Consider the following 24431-nt stretch of genomic DNA (forward strand, 5'->3'; position numbering starts at 1 on the left):
TTGAGTGCTTTCTCGGAATACAAATGGCTGATTCAAAGTTTGCTGTACCTCTCCTATTGGCAAAACGTAAAATGGTGGATAACTGGTGCTCGAAACAGGTTATGGACTATTGGCTATTTCTACCGAATTATGGCATGAGCTGAACTGTCAGAAAAGGGTGACAGAGTAGTATGATCATGATAGGGAACTCAAAGCTATGAGAGTTTATTGCTGCATGTCATGATTGGTGCAAGATCTTCCACAGCATCACATCATCCAAATGTGGTTGCCGTAGACTTCTGCCTAGTGAATGATGGCTCAGTTGAAGCATCTGGAAGGAACTTGGTCTGGTTCCAGATTTTGTATGAGGCAATGGATTTAGTTGGGGAAAAAGATGAAAATCAGTCAGATTGTTCTCTGATTCAAAAAGCCACATAGGCTGGATTTTCTTTTATTTGCATATGTTCATTTAGATGCCTATTTAAAATATAACTAGAAAGGACTTTCAAAATTAGATTGTTGACTTTGGCCAATACACCAACATGAAGATGGTAAAGATTGCAAAATTGTTGTACAATTTAGTCACTCCAAGTGGAAGCTGAATTTGAAAGGGATGTTTGAAGTCACTTGTAAAATAACCTCCCTAACACATGGACAAGTGCAGATACATGAAATAAAATTTATCTTGGATCACGGTCAAGTGTTGACTGAGCCACTGAGGTCCTGTCAGAAGTCTCTAAGAAACTATTGGTAATGGTTCTGTGGCTTTATTCAGTTGGATGAAGATTATTTCCATTGCTCGCAATGAAGCTTTCACACATTTTGAGCAGAATATCTTTCAGAAGAAAGAAAATTGGGAGTGTTGAAGGGATTTGTTCTCGAGAACTGGGACAATAAACTTGTCAAGTGTAATATCACATTGCCCTCACCACAATACAGTAGGAGGAGGAAGTTACAGCAACAGCTTTTTCTAAAATGGAAGGAAAATAATTTTACTTTAAAATTTTATTTGCCACAGCTTTATGTGTAAGATTCTACTGGTCCAGCTGCTCAGGTGCAGGTTGCGTTGAACTTTAAAATGAACCCTTTCCCCAAATTTGAATATGTTACTGGCACAGGAAAATCTGGCTCAGTGAGGAAAAGGAGCACAAGATTTGGCAAAGGGACTGTAGGTCACCATGAACAGGAAGTCGTGGTGGTGCATAAAATTGAACTAACTGCTCATCATGATACAGCAAGAGACTATGGGGAGTGATTGTGCCTTCAAAATGGAATGGTCCCACTGCAGAAGATGGAACAAAGGAGGTGGAGCATGACGGAGCCTCAAGTGGAGTCCAACATCCATTAACTGCATTGTGTTGATGGATGATCACTGAATAATGCATTATTCAACTTCCTCATGCCTGGAGCTGCCTGAAGATATTTAATAGCATCAGGAGCTAGGTAGGTTTGCTTTCTCAGAGTTAGTTTGTTCCTCAGATCTGGTAACATGGGCAACCAAGAAGGAAAAAAGCACTTTGTGCGCCTAGCTTGAGCTCGTCTTTTATCATATGTCTCGAGTCCTCCACTGACACCTTGCAGGTCACTCAGAAAATATTTATGAGATTTGAGACCCAATTCCAAGCCACCAAATTGGGGTTAACATCACTCTGTGCGCCAAATAATGAATCATGGTCAGGCATGTCACATTCACTTCTGAGTCAGAAAGTTGTGAACAATGAGTCACACCCCAAAGGCTTGAGCATAAGCTCTAGGCCAATGTAGAGGGAGTGTGGACTGTTAGTCTTTAAGAGACATTAATTTCAAATCAATTTAAAATAACTAATGGAATTAATTTGAAGAACTCTGGTGTTTTACAATGTGACCTGCTCAGTATTTAACCCTCAATGGACAACACATAAAAATGCTTTTATCATTGCCTCATTGCTATTTGTTGAAACTTGCTGTCCCCAAATTGGCTGCCTCACTTCCTACATTAGAAAAGTTCTGTGCTTCATTGACTAGGAAATGCTTTCAGATATTCTGGGATTATGTAAGGTGCTGTACAAAAGAGCCCTGCCTTTCTATGTCATTGTCTTATTTATAATATCCAGAACAGCTATTCTGTGCAAACTGTAGAAATCCATTGTGTATTTCTTTCCATGTCTTATCAATGTTTTTAATGCATTTTTGTTTGAGCAGTGTGCTTGCAGCTAACATGATTGCAGCTAACATGATTGCAGAAACTAGATTGAACAGCTGAAATGATGGTCACTGAAACAATTAATGTGTCAGGAATGTGAATCAGTAGATTCACTAGATGTTACTTTTCAGAAGTACTTACTTGCATGAAGAATTTCCAGGAGTTTGATAAAGCACAGTTACACAGCAGGTAGTGCTGCTGACCTCGAATGCTGCATTCTCCCTGTGGTTGTGTGGGATTTCCTGTGTACCCCTGTTACCTCCCATTTTGGAAGGTATTGAGGAGAGAACACGTTACAGGGAAATAGGTGGGGAAATAGCACTTTTGGGAATGTTCTGATAGCCTCCATAGACCTGATGGGCCAAATATATATGCTTATATTTTGATAAGCTCTTTAAAAATTGTTTCGATAATAAGGCTTGCTTCTAACAGGCACCCTAATGGTAAGAATTCCAAATGAATAGGATGTTAACAAGGAGGCATATTTCAAAGTGTCACCTTTTTACAAAGCTGCACAATTTATGAAATGGGAGGTCACAGACGTTTTTAAAGATTAACATAATGTGTTAAAAGACCAAAAGCAAAAAGACCAACACATTCATCTTTTTCTGCACACAAATTATTTACAGAATATTTGATTTCACCACATTAGTCAGAAGCTTCACTTATTAATTTATCATGACTAAACAGACGCCAAACTCCCATTTGTTAGATTTGGATTTTACCACATTAACCGAAAAAGGATTCTGATCTTCGTTCAAGGCATGCGTAGGTGGTGTGTTGTAGGGAGCATGGAAGGAGGAAGAGCAGAGTCACCTCTTGGCCACACCCTGAGTAATCACTAATTATTAAGGATGTGCATATGTATATTAACAATGCATGTTCATAGTACTTCTTCCTAGTTAAATTTAAATTCTTGTCTGTTTTATTAGCAGTTCATTTTTGTTTTCTGTGTAGACTTAGTTGCCTGAAAATGACATACCGCTTCGTTTTTAATGGTGCACTAAATCATTATTGCTTGTGGCATTACCATCATATCAAGTCCCTCCAAAAAAAGTTGTGAAATTGGCTGCAAACTAATGTGTAGTAATTTGATTTTGTGTGAGTTCCACTCAAAAAGATGTGTTAGGTTGTGATCTGCATGGGTCCTGATGGAAATATACCCAACTTACCACAGCTGCTGCCACTTCCTTGCGGAGTGATTAGAGAAGGGTGTCTGTCCTCAAAGACACACTCCCTACAGCAGCCAGACAGCAGCAGTAAACATTATGACTGCTGTGGAGGAGGGCATGGAGGGAACACAAAGTTTCTCTGAAAGAGACCATGTCTGGTGAAGGAAATTAATACCAGGAGGGACAACCCATGTACCATGGAGTAATGCCAGAAAAATAACATGGCCATTAGATTTGTCAAGGTAATCTTCAACAGCACTGTAAATATACCTCTTATTGCTGACACTAATTTCACACGCGCGCGCGCGCACTCACACACACACAAACACACACACACACACACACCTGCAAATTTTGCTACCTGGTTCTTCATGACAAACAACAAGCAACAGTTGTTTGTGGACCCAGGGATTCTAATTTGTGTTGGGAAGGGTTCAAACATGCATTGAACATTCATGCCTGATGAAGGGTAAATGTCAGACTGGTATCATGGATCATGATCAGAAGTGACCTGCCCAATTTTGCAACTGTCATGATTTCACCTAGAAATGATTGCTAATATGATTTACTCCATGTAACACCGATTTTGACTCCAACGGCATTGAAAGAAAAACAATGCAAGAGGATCCATTATCTAGGCAAATGTTCTTTTGCAAAGATAACACATTTAGAATATTAACAAGTTCACAGAGTTTACTGGATATACAATGAAATTGGCACAGGAATATTTTGAAGCAATCTCTGCTTCCTTTGATTGAAACAAAAAACTGCGGGCAGTGGAAATCTGAAACAGAAGTTGCCAGAAACACATAGCATGTCTGATAGTCAGCATCTAGGAGGGAAACAAGGGTTAGCACTTCATGACAATGACTCTTCATCAGGACAGAAGAAAATGAGAAAACCTGAAACAAACTTGTTTTCTCACATTTTGACGAAGCATCATTGACCTGAAATGATGACAGTGTTTTTTCTCCTCAGATGCTGTCTGGGCTGCTGAATATTTCTAGCAATTTCTGTTTTTGTCTCTGCTCCCATAGAAGAGTTTCCAAATATTCCCAGATGCAGTCTCTGTAGCATCACCTGATCTAAACGTTGTAAGCCAAGACCTTCCTGGTCTATGTGGCATTGTACCCAATAAATCAGGAAAACCATGCCATGTTGTAGAGGGTTTTCTCCTTACTGTCTTAAGTAGAGCATTCTGTACAGTTAATGGAGACAAAAATCTTTAACAAAAGCAAAGCATGGCAGACGACAGAAATGTGAAATAAAAACAGAAAGTAATGGAAACATTCAATGGATCATGAGGTCTATGTGGAGAAAGAGCAAGACAGTGTCAGTGTTTCAGCTTGATGGTTTTTCATCTGAATCCTCCCCACTGGTTTTCCTGGGGAATAGTTTTCCAGCTATTCATTAAAACATACACTGATGCATCAAATTACAAGAAATGCTGGATCTGTAAATGCAAAATTGTAGTTTTGCTTTCAACTCAATGTTCCTACTGCATATCCTAATGAATGAAACAAGAAATAACACTGAGCAGTGAAGATTAAATAAATGATTCACAATACTCCCCAAAACTGAGGACTGTCTGAAAAAGCCCATTATTATTTAGTCACATTAAAATATAAAGTAACTATACGAATCATTTAAATTATAGGCTTTATCATACCTCATAGTCTGTTTTCACCATAAACTCAGAATAAATCAATGCTATTCTTTACATGGAAACCACTGAAACAATTACTTTTTCCAATCCAACAAGGGTTTATACTTCTTAGACTCTATACCCACTAATATTTCCAGGCTAATTCACAACAAGCTGTACAAACCCAGGGCAAAACCATTTCAAAATGATCTATTTTAAAATAGCCTCTTGAAGTGGTTTCAACTGGATAATTAAAGCATGAGCCAGTTGCTTTCATGTGAGCACAGGGAAAAACTCATTGAAGTCAGTTCCAAAGTACATAAAAAGCAAACAGAATGCAAACTGAAACCAAAAGCTATCACTGTCAACTGATGTATGTTAAGATAGTGATCCCATTAATTGAAAAATTAGCTTACTGCCTTAAGCAAACCTATTTTTTGATTGATTGAGTCGGTTCTTTTTAATCATTAGAAATAGGTGACCTGTAAGTGGTGTTCTGAAGCTAAACGTTGTTCCTTGACATGGTAAAACATGGCTATCAGAGAGTTATATTTTTTACTAAGTGATTCATTATAAGAATGACACAGAGTGAGCAGTGCATTTCGTAAAATCATGGAAATGGTATCATAGATATGTATGACACAGGAGGCTATTGGGCCCCATCATCCAGTGTTAGCCCTCTGACAGAGCAGTCACGCACATTCTCATACTGCAGTTTTAGTTTGTCACCCTATCTCAATTCTCTGTCCAATTCCCTGTTAAAATTATTTATGCAAGCAGTTTACACTGCCTTTTCAGGTGGAGTATTCACAATGTCCTGAGTGGTAACAAATTGTCCTCATGTCAGTCCTGGATGCTTTGCCAATGACTCTATAACCATCTTACTTGTGGGTGTGAAATTTGAAACTTTGTCTGGGGCTCTTCTGGAGTAACTCCCTGGTGACTTGACAGTAGGTCATCCACCTGGACCTATTCAGCAATAGTTACAGGTGTAAATGGTTTGTTCCATTTTAGAAGAACCAGAAAAGGCATGACCAAACCTTGAGAAGATTATGAAGTATCACCCAACTCATTTAAACTGGAAAGATGGGTGAGCAACAGACAAAAATCTGAAAGGAATTAGATAGATAGATAGATAGATAGATAGATAGATAGATAGATAGATAGATAGATAGATAGATAGATAGATAGATAGATAGATAGATAGATAGATAGATAGATAGATAGATAGATAGATAGATAGATAGATAGATAGATAGATAGATAGATATTAGTCATATGTACATTGAAACACACAGTGAAATACATCTTTTTGCGTTACTGAGAATGTGCTGGGAGCAGCCCGCAAGTGTCGCCACTCTTCCAGCGCCAACACAGCATACCCACAGCTCCTAACCCGTACGTCTTTGGAATGTGGGAGGAAACCGGAGCACCCGGAGGAAACCCATGCAGACACGGGGTACAAACTCCTTACAGACAGCAGTAGGAATTGAACCCAAATCCCCATGAGCCTGCAAGTAGGAGAGATGGGACAGGAGAGGGACCAGTGGTAGGATCCAAATGCCTACATAACTTGGAGTTTCATGCCACTTGTAGAATCGGCTTTCATTTCCCAGTAACAACAGGCTGATTGTGCAATATGCCATTGTGACGGGCATTGAGCAACCTGACCAGCAATTCTTAAACACACCACTGCAGAGGCCACCATATTCAGACTCAGTTATTAACCTTTCACAGTCTTCCCTGGATCTCCCACCCTCCTGCTCCTGTCCCACTGATCTGTAATGAATTCTGTGCCAATCAGTGCCAAGTATGAGTATTTATAGATGAATTATATAAAAGGTCAATTTTACAGCCCTTTTTTGGGCAGAGGTCCTAGCACATCCTCGACAGAGTGGGTGGCTCTCCATATGGTGAGCATTTGAGATTGCTGCTTGTAGCACACCAGGATTATTTAAATGCAGGAACCTTCTCCAGCCCAGGAATGTTTGCTGAGCTGACACAAGGGTTCTCAGCAGGGGGGTTCTGATACTAATGGGATGAAATACTTGCAGAGTTTAAGCACCATGTCATTTGTTTGCAAACAGTAGAGGAAGAACTTGTGATGTTGAAGGTGAGAGGATCTCCCTTGAAATCCTTTATTTCCAATATTACCTCATGATATAGGAAGAGACCATTTGGCCCATCTGGCCTATGACAGTCACAGAGCAATCGCATTCCTCCAGAAAGTTTCCTTGTACCGTATTCTCCCCACATTCCCAGCAACTCTCCCCAGATTCCACCACTCACCTACACACGAAGGGCAATTTATAGTGAACAATTAGCTTACTGACCTACCTGTTTTTGGAATGTTGGAGGAAACGCTGGGGAAACCCACACAGTCAACGGGAAGAACACGCAAACTCCACACAGAAAGCATCAGAGATCACATTAGGTTTGGGTTGCTGGAGCTGTGAGGCAGCAGCTCTACTGGCTGCACCACCACGTTCATTTAAAATCACTTTCACAAATTCAATATCAGTGTGTTCAGCATTTATTCCTAACAATACATCAAAGCAATAGATTTATATTCATGTGAAAGAGAAGAAAGAATGACTTTGATACAGAAACAACAACTGGAGAAAGACCAGGGCAGGCAAACAAGAATTTGGCTTTTATCCAAATCTTCTCTGTCAAAAAGGTGAATACAAATATCCCCTCCACCAGCAGCATGGCTTTATTATGATCATGACAGTGTTTTGATATACAGTTAGCTACTTAATGATTAGCAATATAAGCCCATTTGGAAAATTTTTTGTGCATAAGCTCTTAGGCTTTCACTGAAAGTTACCTGAACAGCATCACAACCTGTTGCTCCTGAGGGTCCATCCTTGCAAATTTCTCTCTGACTCTGCGGTCAAGCATATCATTTCCGCTCCTCTGGTTTTCCCACAACAGCAATGCTGAGAGTAGGCGTTCCACATGCAAAGAGATTGTGGCTACAAACCCACATCCAACCATTCTAAGATACTGAAGCTCAAAGCACCAACTAAATCCCTCAGAAATATCCCAGTAATTATATTTTAACTTTATTAATCAGCCCACATGTAATTATTGTCCCAAGTCAGACTTGAGAAACAAAGACATGGACAGAGTGCTCCAGACCTAGCTGTTCCCTGTAGAAAAGTGTATCTCACCATGAACTATCTTCAGAAGAAGAATGTAGGGATCATGAGCTCAAGTAATTATAAGGTTGATAGAAATTAGTAACAAAATTGACTTTCTTTAGGAAAAAAGATAACAATAAGTGAGAGAGAAGGCAGTGACTGGTGAACTTTTGCAAGGAAGAAAAAATAATGAAACATTATTTGTGCCTCTACCCTGTCAAGCTCCATAACAATTTCAATATGGTTCAATGAGATAATTACTCATTTTTCTCGTCAAGAGAACATAATAGACTACTTCAAGTTTATCATTCTTTAGAAAGGGTGCACAGACTTGTACGCAATAACATGTCCCCATATAATTGGAATAAGACAGCTATACTGTTGCCTTCATATATATGTGTAATACTGTACCCTGCCTCAAAATTTAGCTCCAATCAATTAAATGAATTTTGGAAGCCCTTACAAGGCCTCATTTGGCAGTACCAACTAGGGATGTATTCCTAGGCCACTGATTGAGGGCAGACCATTGAAAAATTCTCTTCATCTTCGTTTTATAAATCGATAAATATTGATAGGATAATTCTGCGTAAATTAAGTTTAGAATAGTGCCAGTCAAGTCCTTTAATGAACACAAATCATTGCTTTGTCCAATGCTCTATAATTGTAATAGGACAGAATGGAGATTTTGTTATGATTCCAGAAGTTTTCATGTTAAGAATGTTATATAGAATTTATAGCAGAGGAACAGTCTATCTGGCCAAATGGTAGCATGCTGGAGTTTGTTCTCCCATTGAACCTCCTCTCAGCTCACTTCATCTCACCACACCTAAATACTGTATGTAATTTATGTCATGTCATCTGGAATATTTGACAAGGCAGCACAGGAAGCACTCTAAAAATAATATATCCTCTTCTAATGCCAGTAAGTATTACCAAAGCATTGAGGTGTTGGATGCAACTCTGCAAAAAGGAACTTGGCCAGACATCATTAAACTGAGACATCGATGCTGCCTCCCTACTGATATATTCCCTGCATTTTTTTAGGGTGGGTGGGAGTAGGGTATAAAGAAGTATTCATTTTCCTAGTCCAAGGGAAAAGGGTCTGAATTTGTAAACCTTTAAATTTTTTTGTTTTACAGTCTAACAAGGTTCCTGTGGTGCAGCCATCCCACGCAGTCCATCCTCTCACGCCCCTCATCTCCTACAGCAACGAGCACTTTGCCCCCAACTCCCACTCGCCACACCTTTCATCTGAAATCAACCAGAAAACAGGTAAGAGCATCAGCTTTTCTGATTGTCTTTGTGTCAATAATTACAGTGAGTCAGTGCCAGTGATGAAATAACAGACACCATGGTAACATAAGGAACATCAAGTGCAGGAGGATCAAATATGGATGCCCAGTCTCACAGTTCAGTGGAACAGCAAATTTAGGGAGGGAAGGCAGGGTACACACAGACACAGCAGCAAGTGGTCAGGGTCTGGAATATACTACCAGGGTAGTAGTGGAGGGATATTCAATGAAAACATTCATAAAGGATATGAATAAGTATCTGAAAAAAATAGAATTTGTAGGGCTATGGGAAAGAGTGGGGAATTGGGACTAGCTGCATTTCTTTTATATGAAGCTTGTATGGGCTCAAGGGGCCAAATGGCCTGCTTCCTTGCTCTTACTATTCTGTTATTCTGAGCTTTAGTTTCTATGGAGTACAGATGTCTGTTGCTTTAATCCACTCCACCGTTCCCCTTTGGAGCAATACCTTAGTGTCTCCTTTAACAAAATTAAGGGAAAATCAGAGGTGGAGGTCATTATGGACAGACTCTGGGACTTTGTTACAAAATGGCTGCAAGTGGTTTTGGTAGTATTCTGTAAGAGGCCATAAACACCACGTTGTAGCAGTAGCCATGATAATAAATTAGAGGAAAAAGAAATGACTAAACTCTGCAGTGGTCTGCAACAATTTTACTGAATAGAAGTGCATTCATTCAAAGAGCAGTAGACAAGCTGTCAAACTACTCTGAATCACAAAAAAAGTCCTTTTATAAAAACTCTTCATGCTGGGTTCATGAAGAGCTTCCTGTCATATTTCCTATAACCTTTTTCCACAATTCATCCTCCTTCAAAGGAGCTTCTATAAACCCTTTTGCCATTTTGTCAGCTATTTGTTTCCAACAAGAAGAAAGATTAGAAGAAAATAAGATTGGAAAAATTGGTGCTGAAGTAGGTATTCGACTAGAGAACTTACCCTGTCAGCACCTTCCAGAAGAGTTAAGGCCAGCCATTGACATTTTCTCCCAGTCTAAAAAAAATCCCCAACACAGTCCCTTTACAGCTCAGTTAAGGGAACTCCCTGGAATACTTAGTGAATAAGCACTTTGTATAACGCACTACTGAACCTCACACACCAGAAGATTGGATTCTAAAAAACACTGAAATAATTGATCTCAATTAGGAGATTGATCTCAAATTTGTCAGACTAAGAAATTTAAAGGATTTCTGGTAATTTCTATTGGAAAGTAAATATTTGTGAAAAGTTGGTGTAGAAAACAAAGTGAAAGCCAAGTTTATTGTCATATGCACAAGTATATGTGTGCATAGGTGCAATGAAAAACACCTGACCCAATGGTAAAATATCCCAGAAAGCACACTAATCCCAAAGACAGAAGGACCAATCAAAATATAAACCTCAGTGACAACCATGGAAAAACTTGTTCAGAGATATTTTTTCCAAATAAACCATGACAAATATAAATGCTAGCAACATTATGCATGAAGCCTACACTGGGTGTTAGACAGTGGTTTAACCTTTTCCTTCCCAAACACGTTAAGCACATGTAAATTAATTAACAAAATGCATGTTTGTGGTATATTTGTGTCAGGGATTTGACCAGAAATAAAAGAGAAAAGCCAAAGTGATCTTTACATTGTGAGTAATATCTAAATGTCAGGTCAGGTCAACATGAGAGTAAGCTTTGGAGTTTGTGCTACATAAAGAAGTTGTGTCATCATGTTTGGGAGCTCTGTGGTCAGATTGAGTTTGTGAACTTGGAGTTTGCTCTGAAAACTTGGTTGGAGGATAAATACTACAGTTTGTATCAGAGGAAATAATCTTGCATTCACTTCATTAGGATTTTCTCATAGCAATCTTTCATTTTTTGATGCTCATTTTTAACAATAAACTTGCATCACATATTATTAACCAGGAGCATGGGTGGTTAAGTACATGGTAGGCTTTATGGTCCCTTCCAGCTTTATCCCAAACTAATGTCCCCTAGGAATCAATTGACTAAAAATTGGATTACACCCATTTTTGATGTGCAGGTTGCAAAATCGGCTAACTTGAAAGTTTGGCCACAGAGCGGTGGTACACACATTAACTCCCATGGAGGAGGCAAAAGCTTCAGGGAGAAAAAGATTGCTCCCTTGGTCATTCAAAGGGTCATGCAACTCCTGATCAATGAGATACATGCCAGAAGAAAGGTCCTATGCACCATAAGAGCCAGTTGTCCCATCAGACCCACCATAAGAAGAGGCCAGCATGAGTTGGCTTCAGTAGTCTCCTCTAGAGGGAGAACCCTCCAATAAATGGAGCCATGCTGGAAGACATTTTGTGATCTCACAAGACATGTCAAGGGAATCTGCTGACTGATCTACTGGAAAATATTTATCATGTATACGTCTGAGTTTCTTTAAGGACTGCTGCTTGCCAAGGCATGTTGTAGAAAGACATCAAAGTAATTAGAGCTGGGATTCTTTCCATTCATGTGTTATATTCAATGGAGGTGAACATTGACAGCAGGTATGAGGGGATTTTATTCAACAAATAGGCAGTCTTTGATCATAATTGGTGTACTATATTGGTGTTAAGGATTGTAATGGGGAGATCATCTTTTGGTTTGTAATAAAAGCTGAAAATACTGGGGTACTCAGTATATCATGGAGCATCTATGGAGCGAGAAAGTGAGTTAATACTTCCACCCAGGGCTCCTCAGCAGAACTAGAAAAGTGAGAAAGCAAGGTGTGATTTAAGTTGCAGAGATAGTGTAGGATGGAGAGATCAACCCTTCTCTTAGGTGGTGCCAAAAGTTATTGTGTCAAACTTAGTTTCCACCTTATCTTGGACATTCCTTTAGTTTCCTTTGTGTCCCTATAACTAGTTAAAGAAAAGCTGCGAACTACCACAATACGTAATACTTGTCCTAGTGAGTGTCCCACGATAGCATTGACTCCAATTTATTTGGGTAGAGGCAGAAATGGCTTCACGCCAATAATGACGTCATTTGGTGCACACTTAGCACTAGGGAACTGTCAAGTGCATTGAGGTGAATAACACACAGAAGTACCTAGAACAATTTTGTGTCTGGTACAATTTCAGCAGGAATGATCTCCAGTTGAATGGACCAAGTAGCAGTCAAAACAGGTGCAAAATGATCAAAAGACCAATATTCCAGATGGTAACTTGTCCAGTTGTCAAACTCAGCATGCATCTCTGATGCATTTTTGGAACAAATTTTCAGAAGTGTCACATCTCAAAAACATTCATATTGGGACAGGTCAGTTTATCATTATCTTTTGTACCAGCTGCTTGTATACAGGAAATTTGTGAGTCAAGAATTCCTGTGTGCACTCTTCTTAAACTTTTACAGCAGTAACAATAAATTAGTCATTTACTTAAGACTCTGAAAGGTCAGTAAAGCTGACTGATAGCCTTGTGCTAAATCTACATTCCAGTGTGGAGTAGTGAAGCAGTATTGTGCTGGATTTGAATAGGGTAAGCTGTTTCATGTATAGACACAGATTGGGAATTTAAGTGATTATATATCATTTAAAGTTTAAAGCGAGACTGCAGATAACTGTTATATTGTAGCTGATCATCCAATCTTAAAAGAACAAGTGGTACAATTGTGGCTGCTAACTGACACTGCAACACACTAAAATGTGTCCTTTCGTCATTAAATGGACAGAATACACAGCATGATAATGGACCATTCAGGAGTGGGGACACATAGTTTACAAGGAAAGATAATTTCCTGGCCAGCAGCTGTGGAAGGAGGTGAAAGAAACACTATTATGTCACCAATATTTCATGTATAATCATAAAGGATATTTAGAAATTGTTCTGTCATTATCATCTCTCATTTAACAGATTTACATCCTGGATGATACTTTCTGCATAGAAGGAATATTGCATTGAATAGAAAGCTCTAGATTATTATTCAGTCCTTGCATTTTTTTATTCAGAAGCATAGCAACAGGAATTGGTCAGTCAGATGAACTTCAATGAGGACATTGGTGTGCTGTGGTTTATTAAATTAGAGATGACCCAATTCTTACAAAGGAAGATGTATCTTCAAAAGAAGTACTGGTTAAAGATAAGGTAACAGAATTTAATTGGCATTAAAATGCTTTTTATTGTCCATAGACAATTAAAGGTACTGTATAAGTGCAGCTACCAACTACCATAAATGTAATAAATCTAATAAGGAATTCATGAGTGATTGGAATGTGGACTTGTTACCACAGAAAGCAATTTCTGTGACCCATTGTGCACTGGACTTGGGGAGTCATCTGTAAAGTTAAAGATTGAATCCAAAATGAGCACATTTTTCCAACCTACATGAGGTGCCTACATATCCTGTTATTTCTGGTCCTGTCAGTGCTAGTGACCCCATCAGGAAAGGTATATGTGGGTGCCACATATTTGAATGCTTGGCCAACGTTTGCTATCTGGAATTATACATGAGTTAGATATAGTCAGTACCACTATGACCAGCTGGTGTCACGAGTTAGCGTCTTCAAATATTTGGGAATAGCAATAAGAACATAGTTTTCATTAGATATTGTACCACAAAACTTCTGAGTAAGAGTCATTAGACTCAGCTTCCTGGGAGGGAAGGGAGACAGGGAGAGAAATTAAATGAATGTGTCCTCGGTGTAGTAGTAGCTGCATGTTATACTCTGCTTCTAAAACATGGTTCCGTAGAAATCAGTGAAAGTGAATTTAAGCTGCAGAGTACAATGTGCAATATGAGTTTAGCTTAAGTAATAAAGAAGCCTGTATATTTGGAAGTAGGATGGGGTGAACTTGCTGGAAGTGCACAACAGCAATACTTTTATGGAATACTTCATTAAATTTAGAATACTTTTCACGTATTGCAAGTTGACAAAGGAACACCAGCAGTGATTGTAGTAATCTCTGCAGGTTTGATTTCCCTGTGCCTGGGTAAAGGGAGATCATGGTTAGGTGAGGCTTTGTATATTTGAGAACTAGGAGTTAAATATAAAGAACCATATGAGTTAATGTCCTTGCATGGTTCCCACTATGGCTCAGAAATGCAATGCCAGAAGTTGACATTGGCTTCCAAGAAAACCACAGCAAAGAACTGCAAACAACTGAAAATGAAACCACAATGTATTCTGCACGCTAATCTTTGAGAACATGGTGGATTCAGAAGGCTTTAAAAACATCTCATAGACTTTTAATTTATAAATGTCCACAGTCAAAAGTGTACATGAAGCTATTACCTGGAAATATGTTTATGAATACTAACATTATTAGAGCTCCCCTGCTAGCTCAGCGAGTATATCTATTACAAAATGTTGTTCTGAACATATGGAGCAGGAAGTCTCCTGGCTCAGTTTCTTGCCTGTGCTGAGTTAACTGAATTTACTGGACCAAAAGGGAACAGGAATTGGCTTTGCTGCTCCTGTTTTGGGATGGAGTGGGTGGGGAGAAACACAGTTTTCAGATCACTGTACACTGACTCTTGCTAGAATGTACGTGTGTGTGATTATCAAGTGTAGTCAGGGTTTGTGTCAGTAATAGTATCCCTCACAGTCAGCTAGTTTGCTAACATTCACTGTAAAATGTTTCTTTGCATTAGTACTATAGAGCTGATGGTTGTTGTGGAACAGAACAGCATCATCATTCAGGAGGGATGTGGGCAAAACTAGGAAGACAATCCATGTTTTGTCTACATTTTTAAGATAAAAATTAAGTTCAATATTTTTCATATTTACCTCTAAAATGGGTATTTCTTAATGTAAAGTAATGATTGAATAAGGGAGAGAACATTAAAATTCACCATCCTGAACAAGTACCTCAGCCTTTATAAAGGAGCACCACACATTCTCCATTGAAAGATTGATCACAAGTTTAAATGTCACTTCACAATCCAAGCACCCACAGTGAACCTACATATGAAGGAAGCATTGGCCACAGGGAGAGTTATATCATTGTGGCGTTATGATTCCTGTAAGTGTTTTCATGGTGAGGGCAAGAGGTTATGCCACTAACCTTCACACTTGAGCACATGTTTCAGTAGAAATTGGTATTTGTTGCATCCATTTTCCAAGTGTGATATGATTACAAGTGGTATCATTTGAATGGTTGAGAAGCCTACATCTACTCTCTGCAACACTCACTGGCTCATTTTTATGTTATCAACAGCATAAAGCTGCTTTATTATGTTCATGCCTATTAAAAATACCTTCTATATAATTAGTTACCAATGAATAAAACATGCCACACACCTGCCTCATCCGGGGACATTCAGTAGTCTCAAAACATTGGGAGGTCGTGATGCAGTTGTACAGGATGCTGGTGAGGCTGCACTTGGAATATTGTGTTGCCATGCTATTGGAAAGATGTTATTACACTGGAAAGAGTGCAAAAAAGATCTACAAGGATGTTGCCAAGACTCGGGGGACTGAGTTATAGGGAGAGGTCAGACAGGCTAGGGCTTTATTCCTTAGAGCGTAAGAGATTGCGAGGTGAAGGTATAGAGGTGTGTAAGATCATGGGGGGCATAGATAGTGAATGCACTGTCTTTTTCCCAGAGTTGGGGCATCAGGAACTAGAGGACATAGGTTTAAGGCGAGAGGGAAAGATTTAAGGGGAACTTGAGAGGGCAACTTTTTTACATAAAGGATGGTATCCATCTGGAATGAGCTGCCAGAGGAAGTGGTTGAGACAGGTACAATAACAACTTTTAAAAGACAGTTGGATAGGTACATGGATTGGAAAGGTTTAGAAGGTTATGGGCCAAGCGCTGGCAATTGGAACTAGCTTGGATGGGGCATCTTTGTCGGCAGGGACCAGTTGGGCCAAAGGGCCTGTTTCCGTTCTGTATAACTCTATGAATCTATGACTCTAATTGCCTGCTAAAGAACTATTCCTTTTAATCTTCAGGGAACTAGAGGACTGGAATTTTCCCCCAACTCAATCAGCCAATTCAATTTACATCCTCACCTCACTTCCTGCACAACCTTGATATCCCAAAATGCCGGTCTACCAGAACCTAATTCGAAGTTGCCGCCAGGACTGAAATTGATTTCCTGTGGGGTGAGCTACCTGCAGGGAGGGCAGGGTAGGCAGGTGTTCTGCTGAATAGCTTTCTCCAGCCCAAAGACTTTTCTTGGATAACAACAGTGGCCATCAAAGAGAGAGAGAGACAGCAGCTTCCTTCACATCCAGCAGGAGGTGAAGAGAGGGACCGTAGGATCCAGGTGGTCTGTCAGCACATAGAGCAGGTGCTGCCAGTCCCCAGAAATGGCCCACGTTCACCACACTGGCCAGGATGCAGCCATGAAGTCTTCTTCTCAGCACTGAATGGCCTCATCAGCAGTCTCTGCACATGGAAGTTCATCTAAGAATGAGGCATGTGGCATTGAGAGGCAGGAGTTCTCACCAGGTTCCCAACATGGCAGTGTGCAGCTCAAGCGGACTTATTTTTTAAAGTACAATAGGATATATACCTCCAATTGTTCAGACTTGAGGATCAAGAGCTCTAGAACAAATCAGTTCTCTGCAGGATACCAGAGTATGTATGCAGAAGTTTGTGAGTTCTTGAGTGTATGTGACAATTAAAGGTTTGTAATTGTCAATTTTATTTTGTGCAGGTTTGCATAGATCTCCTCAGGGTCCAGATTTGGCTGCTTTCTATTCTATGTCTCCTGGCAGTGTAGGACAGATCACCCCTACAATGGGCTGGTAAGTGATGCATTAGAAAATCAGATCTGAAGGTCTTCCATCAGAGTTCTGAGAGGTGAAAGGTGTGGCCTTTCACCCATCTGCACCAAAAAGGAAGCAAGAAAGTGTTATTTGTCTCCAGGTCTTAACAACCTCTGAAACTTTCAATGGTGGCTTTCATTTTACATTCTCTTGGACATCAGTACTGACCCAAAGACCACTGCTTCAAAAAAGGTTTTGCTAGCAGGTTCAGCCGAAGGTCATTTGGGAGTAATGCTCGGACACAGGGCTTTCCTAATGTCCATAGGTGGCCGTATTCTGAACAACATTATTTCACTTGGGACCTTGAGAAAGCCATAATGATAACAGTACCATTAATATTAATATGGGATAAGAATCTTTATTAAAAAGCATTAATACCATTATTAAGAAGCATATCAATTTGGCTCTGGGGAAAGGTAGTTTTATTCAAAGAGTTCAAAACCAAGGTTCTATTTACATTGTAATATTGTAACTGACGATGCCCAGTAACACTAATGAAATAAACTCTGAAAGTGCATGGGTTTTGTCTTTGTTTTTCTTCTTTAAATTTAAGAAGACAGTAGTGCAAATAGTATCTCAAAGTGAATCTGACATGAACTCTATTCCTTGATGTATCTGGCAAAATCTCTGCTCCCAAATGAATTTATTATATGGCTTATGTCATGATGATGTCAATAAGCATCTGGTTGCCCCACTTGTCTCCAGGCAACAGAGTACTTTTGGCTGGCTGTTTAAATGGTATTTTCACTCCAAACAGTCTTTGTGAAATTCATGCCAATTAGTTAATCAATAACATTCTTGTTTCTTCCTTAATTTAAATACAACATTTCTGTTTATGCACAGATGGATATTTTGTTGTCGATGCTGTCATTTTCTTTTGTTATATTCAATGACAAGCTGACTCAGCTGCATCATTAATTCATCAATGTAACACAACACAAGCACAATAAGCAGTCTTTCATCTGAAGAACCTCAGAGACTTCTCTTGTCTGTGTGAATTATAAAGTCCAATCTTTAAGTTATCAAAGCTGTTGTCAATATTTTATGTACTGTTTATTTTCAGTGAAATCAATTATAGCATTGAGAGAATGGGATGAAAAAACTTTCAAAAAATGTTTAATTTTTTTTCTCTTTTTTCCTGACTCTCTTTCTTTCCTCTTGTACCAGATGCAATGCCAAGAAAGGGTGGAGGTGGGCAAGATGCTTCACAGCTTGTGTTTCCACTGCATGTTGAATCGCTGATAGCATGTTGAATGGCAGACACACACGCTATGGAAAGGGTGGCTTCAAGCCACATCGAGTGCCACTTTTAGACAGCATGGTTGGCTTCACTAACTTATCACATTAAAAAAATTGTAGGTGTTATATCTCCGCACCTGGAAAAATAAATCTTAACTGGATCCCCTTCCTCCCACCAAAACAAATCATGCAATTAAAATGCACCTCATAAATTATCACAAAAAATTGTATAGATGCTAAATTACCACCAACTGTTGATATGTTAGGGATCTGGCTTAATCAATTCTATTGATGCATCTTGTGTATGGCACTCTTCCTCTGAGAAATATTCTGCATACTCCAATAACAGTCAATATCCTTAGCACATTCATAAAGCAGGATTTATCCTGAGATATACTGAGCAATGGCAAAATGGGCTAACTTGCTGCTCAAAAGTAAGCTGAAAAAGTGTTTTATCTTCACAAAGAAGTAAGTGATGTATGTTAACACTGCAGAAATGTTTACTTGGATACACAGTTGATTCAAACAATGCAGACACTCCAGTTTATCCCTTCACCTCTACTTCTGTTCATATATTATTCCCTTTGGGGGTTATGTATGGCAAGACATTTTTGAATCTATACCCGTTGATAATTGTCATTTACCTGTGCTTTAATTTGATGCAATCTGCGAATTTGAACACGGTCAACAGAATCCCTCCAAACAATCAAAAAATTCTAATCAACTGTGGCTCAAACAACCCTCTGGCTTTCCACTGTCAAGACTACTGATTAACTGGTCATGTGCTACTCTGCTACTTCTTGTTGTTACCAGCCAGTCATTTGTCAACCACTTTAATACAATTCTGTCTCTCCCATGTTCTTTTGATTTTCTCCTGTTCCTTGCTGGGTAATGAACTCACCAGGGTACTAGGCTAGGGAAGACTTGGTTGTTTCATATTGAATTAGTTAATTTCTCAGTCCCTGAGATTTGGTGAGGAAAACCAAACAATATCCATCCAAGTGACAGATGATGGATATGGACGGCAGTGACATCTGTGGCACTTCAGAAATGAATTACTGGGTGAGGCGCAATATGTATTCCCACAAAGTTAGAATGACCATTGGACCATATATCCAGAGGATCACTGTCAACCATAGCATCATCCACCACCAAACATGATTACCTTCAGTAGGGGAAGGGCGAATGGGAAAGAAAATTAGAAATCTCCTTCAGTTCTTTTGGAAAAAGTGATCTTACAGCCACCAGGGACAAAAAGCTTCATTCAATTAACCCACAGGAAGTTGGAACCCAGCTCCCAGAGGTGAAAGAAACAATTCATCACATCGTCCAGATTCCTCAAAGCAAAGTTCTTTTATCCCATTCTCTTCCAAGCTATAAAGAAGTAAAGCAACACACAGCATGGGTACATGCAGCAATAAGATGTAGTCTATCATTGTTAAGCTCATAGGTAAAGGCTGTAAAACCTAGCAGCTGATAGATCCTTTTCTCCCCGATCCCAGGCAAGGTCAGTCTGTCTATCCAATTACATCATGTGGATTTAGACAACCTTACTCCTCAGCGCTTCCAGCCAGTACTTCCATATCCAGGTAGGTATGAGCTGTGTGAGACTAGTCAGCAGCAAAGCTAGTCTCATAGCTTGCAGCTTCTGCCAAGAAGTGTCCAGTAGGCACCGCAGCAACAGCTGAACATGTGATTCTCAGGATATCACAAGCAATGTGCCAAAGCTGGCCCTCAGTTCCAATCAGCACTCATCTGTTCAGTTTAAGATAGCTGAGCTCTGATGAGTACTGAGCCCTAGCTTTGCTTTAAATGTGCCCTTACTGTCTGGTAGCAGGATTGTTGTCCAGTATTGTGACATCAGAGCCCTCTGTCTTTTGTTACATTCACAACAGGCTTCAAACTTAAGCACTTTTATCAGTGTTCTAAACTAAATGTTACTTTATAGGTTGACAACTATTGGAAGTAATGTAGCACATCAGCCTTCGATGCACCTGAATAATGTGCAGCTGATAACACTGAGCCTGTTGTGTGTGTTGATAAGGACCACAATATTGGAGAACGACCCTATTAACGTGATTCTGTAATTATGTGTTTACAAAATGAGATGCCATGCACAGTAAAACCTGGTGTTAAATTTCTTTAATTTTCTGTCTACTAATCTCTCCTGCCCCACATGTTCATCAGCCAAGCAGGAGTCAGTGGAATGGGATGGAGAATAGTTTGACCTGTTACCAGATCAATGTTAGTGCAGCTGTTAATAGCAGGGAAGAGGTATGTAATAATGACTTCCTGACAGCAATCCCCTGCTTTTATTTTATCTCCAGAGCAGTAGAGATGAAATCAGTATCATCGAGTAGGATTATATTTGTAGTTCATCATGTTCATCAAGTGTGTGGATAGTCCATTGCTTTAAAACACAGCTGCCTCTCCAACAAAATCCTCTCAGCTAATAGAAACAAACATTGGGGAAGTGATGCTGCAATGTTGCAGCCATAATCTCCAACCTGTCTCCCTTCAAGCATGTGGGGGCTGCTAGACCTCAATGTAAAATGCCTCCATCTACTCAGAAGGTCAATTAGCATCTGGGGAGAGAGAGAAACAAAATCAATGTTTCAAGATGATACCTACCATTGCCTCTTAAAGAGAGGATAGTCTATGGGTTAATCTTTCTAGTCTGCCAAAGGGTCTTAGCTGACTTGATGTAAATCACTACCATCACATCATTTCAGGATTATTGTGCACTTCATTCTTCTAAACAAAAGATTTCCAGGAATTCTTTTTCACATGGCTTTGAACTGAACTTCCTATTGCAAGGAGATACTGTTTTCAGCGTCTGCTCTACACAGTGCCATCAAGTTTCAGCTAGTTACGGTAGTGAACTAGAATTTGTCACAGTGTTCCATTCTGAGGGATAATGGGGGAGGGGCTGTGATGTGGGGGGAAATCAGAAAAGAGACCAATGGTCAAATGCAATGATGTGACTGCTGCTAAAAATCTATATCCATGTGGATAATGGATACATATTTGGCTCACATTTTCTTTGGATAGGTGGCATATAGAAAACAGTGAACTAGAGAGTTATTTGGAGCTCTATCCAGCAGGAGAGAAAATAGGAAGCATAAAATTTTCATAATTTTTTTCACCAAGTGCTTTTTTACTTCAAAGAAGAAAATGTTCCTTACATTTGTTTGTAGAATTCTCTTTTCCCTTTGATTTATTATTATAACTGCATCAAATTAATTTTCACATTTCATTTATTTGTCATTGCAAGGATATCCCTTTGGCAACACTATCAGCCCATTTTCCACCAGGATTCACTGTATATGTCCTTGTTGCTTTTAATTTTCTAAGTTTATTTCAATGTGCATTTGTTTGTGATTTGTAAGGTTAAGAATTCAGGAAGAGTCTCTACTGAGTCACTGTGTAATATGATGTGTGTATGGCATTGATGTGTGTCATACATTGGCTTTTATTTCAGAAGTCTGGTTCTATTAGAAATTTAATTTTGTCCAACCTGCCAGTTTAAAAGCAAGAGAAAAAGAGTTTATTTTACACAATCCTTTTCATAGCGTCATATTGTCCCACAGCATTTACCTGCCAATGATGTATTTTTTTAAACTGTAATCATTATTGTAATATATGAAATTTGGCAGCCAATTTGTTCACAGCAAGTTCCACAAATGGCAATGTGTCAATGACCATGTAATCTGTTGCTGTAACTCTGCTTGGGAGATAAGAATTGGCTAGGACACCAGGAATAACTTTCTAATATCCTTTGAAATAACTTGATGGGATTTTGTTGAGACTGTGATTTTTCTGCATTACTATGTTCATTCATCCCGGTTAAACTAAACTCCTCATCATGACAAATGGAAACCAAATTTTGTGTGACGTGCAAGATAACTGTTTTTGAATAAGATGTTTTTTGGACACGAATTGTTGTGAAGCTTTGCTCTCATTACACAATATCGCAGAATTGGTGATATCAGATAATCAGTATCACCAGTGATACCAGCCTATCAAATAACCAGTGTGCCACACACTACATTCGGTCTTTAATTTGTTAGGGAACTGGGAGATATATTGCTGACTCAAACAATAACACCTGTTTTGTAAAACTGCCTAAGGCAAATGTTTTCCTTAAAGCCCTATCAGACATAAATGAAGCAGGGTCACACCAATGTCTTCCCAAAGTTTCACAATTTCTACAAAGAGGATCACCATTTTCATTTATATAAAACTTTACACAGCAGAGCAACTTCCCAAGGCACCAAGACAGGCATTAAATAGCCAGAAGTGAACTGAGCCACATGAGGAGCAGACCAGATCATACTTGAGCAACAAACAATCTGCTGGAGGAACTCAGTGGGTCAAACAGCATCTGTGGGAGGAAAGGAATTCCTTTCCTCAGACAGATGCTGCTCAACCCTCTGAGTTTCTCCAGCAGATTGTTTCTTCTGTCTCCGGATCATACTTGATCCAGACTCCTACTGAGTACCAAGTCCAGCAGTGGAGCAGGGCAGGTCAGATCATCGGGGCAGAGATGACCTGACTTGCAAAGAGGATACTGCTAACAGTGCTACAGAACCTCCAGACTGGAGGTAAATATGCTTTGGCCCATTTACTGTATATGACCAAATCTTGGTCAAAGAGGCAGGTTTTAAAACTATCTTAAAGGAGAAAAGAGCAGTAAAGATGCAGAGCGGTTTAAGGAGGAAACTAGAGAGCAGAACCTTGATGGATGAAGGTACCACCGGAACAGTTAAGTTCAGAAACAAGCAAAAGGGCAGCACTGAAGGAGCACAGATACTCATGGGGTGGAACAGATTAGTGATAGGGAGGGGCTGGACTGTGGAGAGGTTTGAAAGCAAGAGTGAGAATTTTAAGATGGAAGCATTGCTGAAACAGCATCCTAATTTATTCTCCCAAATTTTCTTATTTTTCTCTGCTCCTCACATAAAGTTATTGATACATTCTAGGTAATGGCTCTGTGACCTCAACACTCTTCCTGTTGGAAGCCTATTCAACAGTGGGTAGTAGGAAGCAGTGTCAGGACCCTACCCTTGCCCAATCAGCAAGATGTTTCCCCTTCCAGTAGAAATCATCCAATAGCAACTGGAGGCTGGGCTATTAACTCTTCCCACCTTTGTGACACATAACTGTTGTAATCAGTAGCTCAGCGCAGGGCAAGGATTGAACCTGAGATATAGCCTAGCATTGACTCGCTGAGCCATATTGCTTTTGAAGTGGTAATGCACTTTAGCCTTATTGGATTGACAAAGTTTGGGAACTGTAGTTCACTGGCCATATGCCAGTTCTATCCACATACAGACATTTCTAACATGCGAAGATAGTCACTGTGGAAGATGTAATGCCAAAATAACTGCTGTGTACTTTGCTTGTTTTCAGGTTTCCCCATCCTTTGGTGTTGGGCCCACCAGGCATGCACTCTACAGGAATCCCCCATCCTGCTATTGTGAGCACTTCCAGCAAACCAGACATGAATCAATATGACAATGGTCTCAGATGTGTGTAAGTAGCTGAAAAATACAGTACTGTTTGCACATGTAGTAGAGAGTTGCCAAAAGAACAATCTCTTTTAGCTGGTCTGTGTGCTCCTAACATTTATCTTGCACTGGACATTTGGCATTACCATCTATAAGGTATGAAAATTATCTAGCATCTGAATTATTAGAACTCTATTTACAGCTCTGTGAAATAACTTTCAACAAGAAAAGGAATAAGAGGGACACCTTTTGCTAAAACACATAATGCATAATTCTCTGGGTTCCTTAGTAAGGAAAAAGTAATTAGGCAAATGACCTATAATGGCATCCACCATCATTAAAAAGCCTTCTTTCACTTGTTTGTGTATGTGATGCACTGAGATAACTTGTGCCAAAGCACAAGGCTATGTCACTTGCAGTGGGTATTAATGTAACCCAAATAACTAAGAAGCTGCATCTTGTTCCTCTCTTTAAGCTGTGAATTGAAGAACTGTCATGCACTTATCATCATAACATTGTGCCTTTGAGATTTATAGATACAGAAAA

The 24431-nt window shown here is 39.5% G+C and overlaps 1 protein-coding gene across 5 annotated transcripts in view; it reads left to right on the top strand.

Moving 5' to 3' along the window:
* The window catches only part of tcf7 (transcription factor 7), a 165586-nt gene that overhangs the window by 116469 nt on the left and 24686 nt on the right, over positions 1-24431 (top strand). For 4 of the 5 annotated variants that reach the window (XM_052014543.1, XM_052014546.1, XM_052014545.1 and 1 more), the window contains exons 4-7: positions 9264-9396; positions 17025-17115; positions 19878-19964; positions 23788-23910. In XM_052014543.1, the coding sequence (XP_051870503.1) occupies positions 9264-9396; positions 17025-17115; positions 19878-19964; positions 23788-23910 (434 nt within the window). The remainder of the gene's footprint in view (positions 1-9263; positions 9397-17024; positions 17116-19877; positions 19965-23787; positions 23911-24431) is intronic. The other variant, XM_052014544.1, reaches the window with a different exon arrangement.

Source organism: Pristis pectinata, chromosome 4, assembly GCF_009764475.1.
Source record: "Pristis pectinata isolate sPriPec2 chromosome 4, sPriPec2.1.pri, whole genome shotgun sequence".
NCBI classification, from domain to species: domain Eukaryota; kingdom Metazoa; phylum Chordata; class Chondrichthyes; order Rhinopristiformes; family Pristidae; genus Pristis; species Pristis pectinata.